At 43.8% G+C, this 12425-nt stretch overlaps 1 protein-coding gene across 1 annotated transcript in view; it reads right to left on the reverse strand.

The window, feature by feature from the left end:
* LOC132532215 (sodium/glucose cotransporter 1-like) overlaps positions 1 to 12425 on the reverse strand; it is a 62228-nt gene that overhangs the window by 28635 nt on the left and 21168 nt on the right. The window contains 4 exon segments of the mRNA XM_060170518.1: positions 106 to 326; positions 5503 to 5583; positions 6676 to 6781; positions 8450 to 8554. Of these exon segments, the coding sequence (XP_060026501.1) occupies positions 106 to 326; positions 5503 to 5583; positions 6676 to 6781; positions 8450 to 8554 (513 nt within the window).

Consider the following 12425-nt stretch of genomic DNA (forward strand, 5'->3'; position numbering starts at 1 on the left):
ATTACACAAGGCTGGGAGGGAAGCCTGCCTGTGGCTGCAGAGACTGCAGAGACCCCCAACCCCCAGGCCCCAGTGCAGGCCTGTCAGCGCAGCACATTTGATTACCTGGTCAGTGCACCAGTAGTACAAGGAGAGGGTGGAGATGCCAAAGATGACTCCAGGCCAGGGGATGTCTCCAGTGGTGGGATCTCGGAAGATATGGAAAGAATCCAGACGAGGAATGAAGCATTCCGGCTGGGTGGTCCAGTTTCCTTCACAGATGAGGGTGGGCTTAGCATCCATGTACTCATGCTGTAGTTCCTGGTATCCTCCCACCTCCTTAAAGGCTTGAAAACACCATACAGTTGGTCAGTACCTTAAACTGCACAATAACACACGTCTGAAGAACCAAGATTGCAAAGTGAGACACAATGGACTGGCAAATAGCCAAGACTGTATGTACCTAAGAAAAGACACCATCTCCTCCAAAGAAAAAGAAGAGTGCAGTGGACACTGGTGGTCGTATGCCTGGCACCCCATCCTCCTGCTTCTGGGGACAGAACCCCTCTTCCAGCTGCATCCCGCCCTATATGAGTTAGGTGGGCCTCGTCAAACTACCCACCACTCATTCCAATCTGGCATGTGACCCGGGCCTGGCCAATATGCCCCATCACCTGGGCAGCTGATGTAACAGGAATGGACTTGGGACCCAAGCCCAGCTAATCAGAGCTTGTCCCAGGAGTCTTCTGCTTAAGGCACCAAAAAAGCCTGCTTCTTTGCTTTGGGGTTCTAAGCTAGGATGGCAGTTGAAAGCTCTTTTGTCTACCTGGCTCATGCAGAAGGCTGGATCGAGCCATGCTCAAAAGTAAGACGGCCCTGGAATTTTCACTTAGGTGAGCCAAGGAAGTACTTATTTGCTTATACTAGTTTGGAACTAAAGTTCTATTTCAAGTTATTTGAAGAATCTCGACTAAATCAGAAATTAATATTCATTTTCCTGCAATTCCAGCAGAACAGTTATGAAACTTCATATCTGGAATTTTCTTCAGAGCCTATAGCATTTCTCCCTCAATATCCTAAGTAGTGTAAAATCTCAACATTAAAGAAAATTTTATTTATTTTTGGCTGAGTTGGGTCTTTGTTGCTGCACGTGGGCTTCTCATTGCGGTGGCTTCTCTTATTGCAGAGCACGGGCTCTAGGTGCGCGGGCTTCAGTAGTTGTGGCTCACGGGCTCTAGAGCGCAGGCTAAGTAGTTCTGGTGCACGTGCTTAGCTGCTCCGCGGCATGTGGGATCTTCCCAGCCCAGGGCTCGAACCCATGTCCCCTGCATTGGCAGGCGGATTCTTAACCACTGCGCCACCAGGGAAGCCCGAAAAATATTTTTAAAAGGCACTAAAACACATAATTCCACCTACTTAACTAAAAATCTTTTATTTTGGCATATTAAACCATGTTCCTTTGATATAGACTTGATTTTTGAAATGGGTTCAGAATCATATGGAGTCAAGACTAGTCAATGAAAAGATACCAAGTGACTATGAAATGAATAAGACACCTCATGGCACTTCTAAAAACGAATTCCATGTGGATTTTAAAAAGGTGAACTACAAAACCACAAAGTTATTAGAAGAAAACAGGAGAGTATCTTTATGAACTTGGGTTAGGGAGTAGTACATTCTTCAACAAGACACAGAAAGGAAAAGGAAGGTTGACAAATTTGACTTCAAAATTTTAAATTTATATGACTGAAATCAAGTTAAAAATTTGTTAGAATAAAAGAAGAGATTTGCATCACGTATGAAGGACTCACACATCAATAGCCAAGGGAAACTATTGGAAAGAAATGTGGTAGAGAATATCAACATGTAATCCACAAAGGAGGAAATACAAATGTCCACTAAGTATATGAAAAGATGCTCAACCTCACCAGTGTCTGGAAACTTCTAATTAAAACAAAAATGAGATACTTGTTTTTCCCGTTTCACCTACTAGGCATATTTTTTTAAAGTCTTAAAACATCAAGTGTTGGGCTTCCCTGGTGGCACAGTGGTTAAGAATCCGCCTGCCAATGCAGGGGACATGGGTTCAAGCCCTGGTCTGGGAAGATCCCACATGCCGCGGAGCAACTAAGCCCGTGAGCCACAACTACTAAGCCTATTCTCTAGAGCCTGCGAGTCACAACTACTGAGCCCACGTGCCATAACTACTGAAACCTGCACACCTAGAGCCTGTGCTCTGCAACAAGAGAAGCCACTGCAATGAGAAGCCCACGTGCCACAATGAAGAGTAGCCCCTGCTCACTGCCAACTAGAGAGAAAGCCCGTACACAGCAACGAAGACCCAATGCAGCCAAAAATAAATAAATAAAACTTTTTTAAAAATTAAAAAAAACACAAAAACATCAAGTGTTGGCTGGGAGGTTAAGAAACACATATTCTCATACATTTCTGAGAATATAAGTTAAAATTGCCACTTTGGAGAGGAAATTGAGGTATCTCTTGACAAATCCAGGAATGCAAGGTTAACACTCAAAACCAAGTCAATGTAATTAACTGTGTTAAAAGAAAAAGGATAAAAATAATATAATCACCTCAGTAATGTGGAAAAACATTTGATACAATTCAAAACCTGCTCATGATAAACAATCTTAGTAAACTAGGAATAGAAGGGAACTTTGTTAGTATGACAAAAAATATCTACAAAAAATTGACAGCAAACATTTTACTTAATGGTGAAATATTCAAAGCTTTCCCTCTAAATTGGGAATGAGACAAGGAGGACTTCTTGTCTTCAATACTGTACTAAAGGTCCTGGCCAGTGTAATAAGGCAAGAAAAAGAAACGAAAGTATAAAGTTTGGAAAAGGAAACAAAAAGACAACTTCTTGAACTGGGTGCTGGCTACCAGAGTGTGTTCACTTTGTGATACTTCATCTAGCTATCCACTTTGATTTGTGCACTTTTCAATAAAAAGTTTATTACAAATACAAAAGCAGAAAAGATGCAGTAGATCTCTATTTGCTGATATAGAAATTTGCCTAAGATATAGTTCCAGTGGTGGAAAAACAGGCTTTAAAATGTTCTGATTCTATTAAGATATATATCTCACAGAGAAAAAAAAATATTTGTACAGGCATATCTCATTTTATTGTGTTTTGCTTTACTGCACTTTGCAGATACCATGTGGTTTTTTTGGTTGTTTTTTTTTTTTTTTACAAATTGAAGGTCTGTGGCAACCCTGAAACAATCAAGTCTATAAGTGCCATTTTTCCAACAGCATTATTTTAAAATTAAGGTATGTGCCTTGTTTTTAGACATAATGCTATTGTACACTTAACAGGCTACAGTATAGTGTAAACATAAGTTTATATGCACTGGGAAACCAAAAAATTCATGTGACTTGCTTTATTGTGGTATTTGCTTCATTGCTGTAGTCTGGAACCAAACCCACAATATCTCCAAGGTTTGCTTGTACATATGAAGACCGTCTCTGGAAGGATGTACACAAAACTTATGATACTGGTTGGCTCTGGGGAGTCAAATTACGAAACTGAGGGTGGTAAATATTTCACTGTGTACCCTTTTGTTTTGTTTACCTTACCTAAAATTTACCTAAAAATTAGAAATAAAAAAATAAAATTGTATGTGCACAGGTTCCCACGGTGACTTGTTTGAAGGCAACATTCACTTGGATGTACAAGTTCTTGTATATTTTTAAAGGAAAACAATGCCTCTCCCAAATAGTTTACTTATCAAAAGAACTAGCATGAATACTCTGGTAAAAAGAAAATCCCATTAAATTTCTCAGAAAATGTCTTAGTCTGTTCGGGCTGCTATAACAAAATACCATATAGTGAATGGCTTACTTCCCACAGTTCTGGAGGCTGGGAAGTCCAAGATCAAGGTGCTGGCTGACAGGGTGTTGGCCATCTTCTCACTGTGTCCTCATGTGGCAGAAGGGTCGAGGGAGCTCTCTGGGGTCTCTTTTATAAGGGCACTAATGCCATTCGTGAAGGTTCTTCCCTCATGACCTAACCGCCTCCCAAAGGCCCCAACTCCCAATACCATCACATTGGAGGTTAGGATTTCAACTTATGAATTTTGGGGGGATACAAACATTCAGTCTATAACAGTAAATGATATATAATTATTTAGAGATATAATTGCTAAAATTAAATGGAATATTCCACCTGCCCCTAAAGTTTAATTGGATATCATTCTCAAGTATTGGGATGGTCTTGGCAAGTTTTAATGAAGTTGATATTTACCATTAACATTAAGCAAACACAATGGTTTAGAAAGTTTTATAGTTTATAGTTGTGTCACTCAAATCAGTGATTGTTTCCCAGCTCATTACAAAATTCCTTGGAGCATGCCTGACATGTATTTTGTGTCCCAGCAACACAGCATTGAGTATACTTCATGGAGCACTAATGCTTACTGAATGGTAAGACTGAGGTTTGTGATTCTGTGTGAGTCTATCTGTTCTCCTTCCATGAGGCTCAACAACATGCTCTATGGAACCATAACCCTTCAACTGAACTAGCATATCATTTCAATAATTTTTCCATACCTGAGCCAAGAGCTTTTCCTTCTAGGTTTCTGCAAGACCAATCTCTGACTCATGGAACAGTGGGTACCGCCAACCTCACTAAGGCTACTCCTAGCTAGTGGGAGGAAACCTCCAATTGAAGGTGAGTGTAATTGTCACTGCAGGTACGGTAATATGCTATTCAAATATCGGGGGCTTCGGTGTTAGAGGGACCCAGCTCTGAGCTCTACTCTTGGTGTGTTTCATGAACAAGTTACTTAACTGAGTAACTCAGCTTCCTCATCAGTAAAATGAGGATAATAAAAGTAGTTATGCCTCATGATGACTGTGATCATTTAATGAGGCAATATAGATAAATGCCTGCATGGTACCTGATTCTCAATTTATATCAGCTATTATTTTCATTCGTCTTACTCACTAAGCACCTACCATGTGCATCAGACTCATTGTGTGAAGGATACAATGGCTCTGGTTCTTAAGAAGGTTTCGACCTGGGGGGTATGACTTATTTATGTGACACAATGAACAATCAAGGTATGTACCATCAAAAAAAAAAGTCACATTGTGTGGTAGTGATACAAGTCCAGAGAACAAAGACGTAGAGGTAGAACAATCATGGAATCACACACTCAGGGGTGGATCTTCTGTTGACCCTGAGAGATGGATTTAACTGAGTAGACAAAAGGGAGAGGGGCTTCTGACTGGAGAGGAAGAGCATGGACAGAGGCACAGAGTGGGGATGAGTGTGGTGGGCCACTCTTGACTGCTGTTCAAAGTGCTTGAGTTTGTCATCACCCCTCCTACTCCTCAACTCCTCCTTCTCCTGACGCGGGCATGACCTTAGACAACGCTCGTGGGTTCTGAGGGCCTCGGTCTCCTCATCTGTGAGAGGAAGGTGCTGAAATGGCCCCAGACAGCTGTCAGATTCAAAGAGTCCACCCACAGTGCCCACTGCTCTCCAGATTTACTTACCATAGCCCATTAACAAGACTGAGCCCAGAACCACAACGCCAGCATGTAAGATATCAGTATAAACTGCAGCCGCAAAACCACCTGAATAGGCAAGAGAAAGGGAAAGGAGAGCCACGCCTGACTCTGTGGGAAGTTACTCTGCATGCCTGGTCCACACACTCGGATCTGCCTGTCTCCACACCCACACCTCCGTCCTGAGCTCAGTGGGCCTTACAACTGCTTATGCTTAGACTAGATACACCCTGTTTTCTCTCTTGAACAGCCTTCATGATCTGTTGTTTGATTCTTATCTTGCTCTTTTATATCCCAATTTCCTTTTACTTCCCATTTTGGATAAATGAAAATCTGGTAGTTTTCCTAAGCAAAAAAGTATACAGGTCTTCCTTGACTTATGATGGGGTTACATCCTGATAAGCCCATTGTAAGCTGAAAATATTATTAAGTCGAAAATGCATTTACTACATCTCACCTACTGAACATCATAGCTTAGCCTGGTCTGCCTTAAATGTGCTCAGAACACTTACATTAGCTTACAGTTGGGCAAATTCATTAACACAAAGCCTATTTTATAATACAATGTTGACCATCTCATGTAATTTATTGAATACTGTACTGAAAGAGAAAAACAGAGTGGCTGTCTGGGTAGAGAACGGCTGTTCACCTCGTGGATGCGTGGCTGATGGGGAGCTGCCACTACCCAAGGTTATGATGCCACGTATCATGCTACATAGCATTAGCCCAAGACGGGATCAACATTCCAAATTTGAATTGTCTGCCTAAGTGATCCCATCTGATGGCCTGACCAGGTTACCAGGTAACCAGGATGCCCTGAAGCAGCTCCTCCTCTCAGTCCCTTTCTGTGCTCCCGCTCCTTCACCCCTTCACCAAGCAGACTTCAGTGTGAGGCCTGCCCCACCCCAAACACTGCCGGCCCTGTCAATCCTCTTGGAAAGCCCCTGCCAGTCTGATACGATTTCCAGGAGCAGGGCACAACTCGGGCACCCCTGCCTCAATTATTTTCAGCGTTTGGCCCTTTCAGGCCTCAGCAATGTGACTTACAGACTCAGGGAAAATGCAAAAGCTGGAGATCCCTGTCTCAATGTCTTTAGGACTTCAATAAGAAGTAGAGCTTTTGTGTCAACACAAATACCTGTGGGGTTAGAGTAACCTCACCTGTGATGCCATAAATGCCAGTAACTGACAGCAAGACTACGGTGGCCAGGTAAACATCCAACCCCAAAACCAGCCTCATGAACATGGCGCCAGTGCAGATCTCCACCTGAAATGGGTACAAACATAGCAGGCTGCACTTTTATTTCCAGCTCTATCAACAGCTGTCCCATAAAGACGCTGACCTCAGAGGCCATCTGAAGTCAGCACGTCCACTCCATTCCTAGTGGACACCGGATGAGGTCTACCCAAGTTCTGTTGGGCAACACAGCTGGTGCCCCATGAGTTCAGCCAAGGTCAGGACCTTTAAGCATTGGGCTAAGTTAATGCAACTTAGCCTCTTCCTCCTTGGAGCCTCAGAGTGGGGAGTGTGCCCAGGGAGCGAGCTGTTCCTGCAGTTCCGCCAGTGGGAAAGGCAGAGGGGGCTGCTTATCAGGGACTGGCAAGCTTTTTCTGTAAAGGGAAGATGGTAAATGCTGTAGGCTTTGTGACACACAGACCATTTCTGTTTTTTTTTTTTTTTTTTTCCCAGCCCCTCCGCGGCATGTGGGATCTTCCCGGACCGGGGCACGAACCCGCGTCCCCTGCATCGGCAGGGGGACTCTCAACCACTGCGCCACCAGGGAAGCCCCATTTCTGTTTTTTTACCACTCTTTAAAACTGTAAAAACCATTCTTAACTCAAGGACTGTGCAAAGCAGATCACTAGTCCGACTGGCCTGTGGGCTGGGTTTGTTAACCCCAGGCTTCGTTGACAATGACTCTGAAGCACCTGCATGTCATTTACTGGCTAACCTCATGCTTTGGTATTCTGGTCTCCACAGCCAGGGATACAATGGGCAGAGGTTCTCCCAACACCCAACATTTACACACCGAATGTTTACTGAGCACCAGCCATGTGGTAGATACTCGGCAGGGTTCAGGAGATCCAAGGGTTACCAAAACTCAGTCACTGTCTTCAAGTACCTTATGTTTAATGAAGGAGATAGGCCACCAAATAGGCAATTTCCATGCAGTGTGATAAGTGACACTCATTCAGTCATTCAAAAAAAACACCTGTCAAGTGCCTTATGTGCTAACCATGCTCTCAGCAGAGGGGGATTGCAGGGAGCAAGCCAGGAAAGGGCCCGGGGCTCAAGAAGCTTGCACCAGAGTGGAGAAGACAGATAACAAGCAAGGAAACAGATAAATTCTCTCACATGGTGGCATGTATTACAAAGGAAACAGAAACAGTAATGGAGTAGAGACTGACTGGGCACATCCGAGGAAGGCCTCTCTCAGGAAGTGACATTTCAAAAATCTGGGGGAAGAACATTCTAGACACAGTACAGAGCAGGTGTCAAGGGCTTCAAGTGGGAATAAGCTTGCTGGATTTGAGAAACGACATGGCGAGTACAGGGGAGGAGACGAGGCCAGAGGAAGGGCCAGGGTAGGAAGGCTTCACAGGTCATAACACGAGGTTCAGTTCTCTTGTAAGGGTGGTGGGGTGCCTGGATTGTTTCCAGCAGGGGAGTGGCATCACCTGATGACATGATGCCCAGCGTTCTCTGGGAACACACAGGAGGGGCCTGTAACCCAGGCTTGGGAGGCAAAGAAGATGCCTCTGCCTTTCATTTTGTGTATCATTAAGCTATTTTTTCTCCACTTCAGCTTAGACAGCAGAGGCTGACAAGTAACTTATGAGGCCCCAGAGTGAACTGCTGCGACAAACCTAGCATAGTCCTGCCTATCGATTTTTTTGTGTTTTTCTTCCTTGGGCTGGCTTTTACACAACTCACCGAGATCTTACTGAAGATATAAAGGAATAAGTACAGAATAGTGAGGAGGAACTGGTCCCAGTAGCCACCAAACCTCTTCCTCAAATATTTGGGCAATGTTACTACCTGTAGGAGCAACAAGAGAAGCCACCGTCAGGCAGAGCGCTCACAAGGTGCTGGCTGTCACGGGGATGCGGCTGACGGTGGGAGCGGCCCAGGAGTACCAGGTGCAGGGTCACCGACTCTCGCTTTGCATTACACGGACCCCTGTTATGATGGGAGAACTAGGAAAGAAGAGGCAAAACCGCTGTCTTCAAGAAGCTTGGAATTTAGCTTCCTGTTCAACCTTTGGAAAGCAGAAGTAAATGCAGCTAATTGAATATGTCAAACGATGACAAATCACTTTCATGAAATAATCATAGAGCAAAATCAAATGTTTTTATCACATACTACGAATATACCAAGGGCTCAAGGGAGACACAACTTGACTCCACAGCTCTCGCACCTGGTCCTCTGCGCCAATGCCTCTCGTGTGTGAGCTGGTGCCCCAGACCGCCCTGCTCATTTCTACCTCCACCATCTCACGCTGTGTGTGCCCGGTGGCAGGGAGTGTGCTCTTCGCTCATCAGATGCCTGGCTCCTAGGACAGTGGCTGGCTCACGGCAGTGAATAAACCAGCTGTAACTGAATACCATCCCACCTCCAGTCCCGAATATGCTCCTGTGCTCTTGTTCCCCCACCTCACACATGCAAATCCCATCTGCTTTCTGCAGCCTTAGCTGGGGGCTTGGCAGGGACCACACGCCCCCTCCTAAACACCTGGAGCTTTTATTCATTTCCTCTTCATTTGGTTCTTAATCATATGCTGCCACACACGGCTGACTTCTCAGTCAGGCTCTAAGCTGTTTCACACTCACTACTCGTATTAGTTTGCCAGGGCTGCCGTCAAAAAGTACGACAGAGTGGCTCACACAACAGAAACGCATTGCTCTGTAGCTCTGGGGACTGGCAGCTCGCAGTGTCCGGGGCTGGTTCTCACAGGGCCGTGAGGAAGGATGCATGCCAGGCCTGTCTCCTCGGCTGGCTGAGACCATCTCCCCACTGCGTCTGCTCATCCTTCCCTCTGTACATGTCTGTGTCCAATATACTCATCTCATAAAGTCATGCTGGATTAGGACCCACCCTAACGACCTCATTTTAACTTAATTACTTCTTTAAAGACTTTATCTCAAAATCCGTCACAACCTGAGGTGATTTTCCTGGGATTATGGCTTCACAACTGCAAGCTTTAGACTGCACGGCAGACAAAGCCTTCCACAATTTTAATGCCCTCTCCACAAGTGTATGTTTTTAAGTTTTATGAGCCATGGTTTACACACAGTAAAATTATCCCATTTTAAGTGTAAAGTTTGATGAGTTTGGGAAAATGTATACAGTTGTGTGATCACTACCACGTTCAAAATATAAGGCATTTCTAACACCCTGCTAAGCCCACAAGGGCGTGCGGCCAAGACCCTCACCACCCCAGTCTTGGAAAACCAGCTGTCAGTCTTGGAAAACCAGCTGTCGCCAGACTCGCCTTCCTTGGAGCTCAAACCCATGGAGTCACACAGCTCCGGGGAAACCAGTGTGAATGGTCACAGAACCACCAGAGTCCCTGCTCACAAATCACTCATGAACTTCCCTTTGGGACCAGCAGACCTTCCTATTTCCTCCACAACCCAACCCTGGCAACCACCATTCTGTTGTGTGTTTCTATGAGTTCGACATTTTTTTTTTAAGATTCCACATATAATTAATATCATGCAATATTTGTTTCTCTGTCTGGCTTATTTTACTGGTTCACAATTTTCTTTTAATGCATATGGCTAGTAAGGAAAGTATCCATAATCAATAAAGAATAAATGCACCCCCCCACCAAAAAAAAGAGTGTGTGCACTTCTATGTCCTGCTACTTTCACCTGGTACCACAGCCTGCTTCTCACCCGTGCTGTCACTCGACGGCTCCTCGGTGCCACCTAGTACCATGTCACGTGCTGTCTGTCCCAATTCAGATTATTTCTAGGTTCGTCTGTTAGGACTAAAACTTCCTGTATCAGTCTGTGTGTGGACGTGCGTCTTCATTTCTCTGGGGTGGGGTGAAGTGCCACACCCAGGAACAGAACGGCTAGATCCTAAGGTGTAACTGGGTAAGAAACTGCCAACCTGTTTTCCAACGTTCCCTCCAGAAAGGTACAGGCCCCAGGGGCTCCACAACCTCTCCAGCTCTTGGTAGCATCAGTCCTTTTAATCTCAGCCATTCTAATGGGTGTGCATGGGATCTGATTTTAAGTAGCATTTTCCTAACGGTCAGTGATAGTGAACATCTTTTCATGTGATTATTTGCCATCTGTATATTTTCTTTGGTGAAATGTCTTCTTGCTGTTAAGCTTTAAGAGTTTTAAAAAATATGTATATTCAGGATATAAGTCTTTTACTGTCAGTATGTTCTACAAATACTCCTTCCCAGTCTCTAGCTTGACTTTTCACTTTCTTAAAAATATACTTCTAAGAGTTAAAGTTTAAAATTTTACTTTGAAGTCCAATATATCAATTTCTTCCTTTATGGTTTGTGGTTTTTGTGTCCTAAGAAATTTTTACCTACCCAATAACCTTCAAAAAAATTTTTTTTGCAATAAGTTCTTTTTTTAATTGAAGTATAAGTGACTTATCACCTTACATTGGTTTCAGGTGTACAACATAATGATTCAATATTTATATATATTTCTTTTCTTTTTAAATTTATTTATTTAATTTATTTTTGGCTGCGTTGGGTCTTTGTTACTGTGCGTGGGCTCTCTCTAGTTGCAGCGAGCGGGGGCCACTCTTTGTTGCGGTGCGCAGGCCCCTCATTGTGGCAGCCTTTCCCGTTGTGGAGCACAGGGCTCTAGGCGCACAAGCTTAGTTGCTCTGCAGCATGTGGGATCTTCCTGGACCAGGACTCGAACCCATGTCCCCTGCATTGGCAGGCAGATTCTTAACCACTGCGCCACCAGGGAAGCCCTATTTATATATATTTCATCTTCATTTTTTTTTTTTTTTTGCGCTATGCGGGCCTCTCACTGTTGTGGCCTCTTCTGTTGCAGAGCACAGGCTCCGGACACGCAGGCTCAGCGGCCATGGCTCACGGGCCTAGCCGCTCCGCGGCATGTGGGATCTTCCCGGACCGGGACACGAACCCGTGTCCCCTGCATTGGCAGGCGGACTCTCAAGCACTGCGCCACCAGGGAAACCCCTCATCTTCATTTTTAAAGAATACTTTTGCTGGGTATAGAATTCTCGGTTGACAGCTTTTTCTTCCATTCAGCATCCAACTATGTCATTCTGATGTTTTCTGGTCTCCACTGTATCTGATGAGAAGTCATCTATTAACTGTATCATTGTTTCCCTGCATGTAATGTGTTGCTTTTCTTTTACCAATTTCAAAATCTTCTCTTTATCTTTGCTTTTAGCAGTTTGACTGTGATGTAAACCTATGTGTAGTTTTCTTTGTGTTTATTCTATTTAGTGTTTGTCAAGCATTTTGAATCTGTAAATTAACATTTTCCAGCAAAGGATATATTTTCAGTTATTATTTCTTCAAAAATTTTTTTCTGCCTCTTTCTCTTCTCTTTCTGGGACTCCAATTACATGTCTGATCGACTGATATTGTATTGCAGGTCTCTGAGGTTTTGTTCCTTTTTCTTCAGTTTTTTCTCCTCTGTTCTTTATCCTGAGTAATTCTATCTTCAAGTTCACTGATTCTCTCTTTTGCCATCTTAATTGTGCTGTTGAACCCCTCTTGTGAAGTCTTCATTTCAGCTACTATGTTTTTCAACTTGAGAATTTTGACTTGTTTTTTTGGTTTTTACTTTTATTTTTTATTATTTTTATTTATTTTATTTTTGGCTGCATTGGGTCTTCATTGCTGTGTGCGGGCTTTCTCTAGTTGCCATGAGCAGGGGGTACTCTTCACTGA

Source organism: Lagenorhynchus albirostris, chromosome 14 (assembly GCF_949774975.1).
Source record: "Lagenorhynchus albirostris chromosome 14, mLagAlb1.1, whole genome shotgun sequence".
NCBI classification, from domain to species: domain Eukaryota; kingdom Metazoa; phylum Chordata; class Mammalia; order Artiodactyla; family Delphinidae; genus Lagenorhynchus; species Lagenorhynchus albirostris.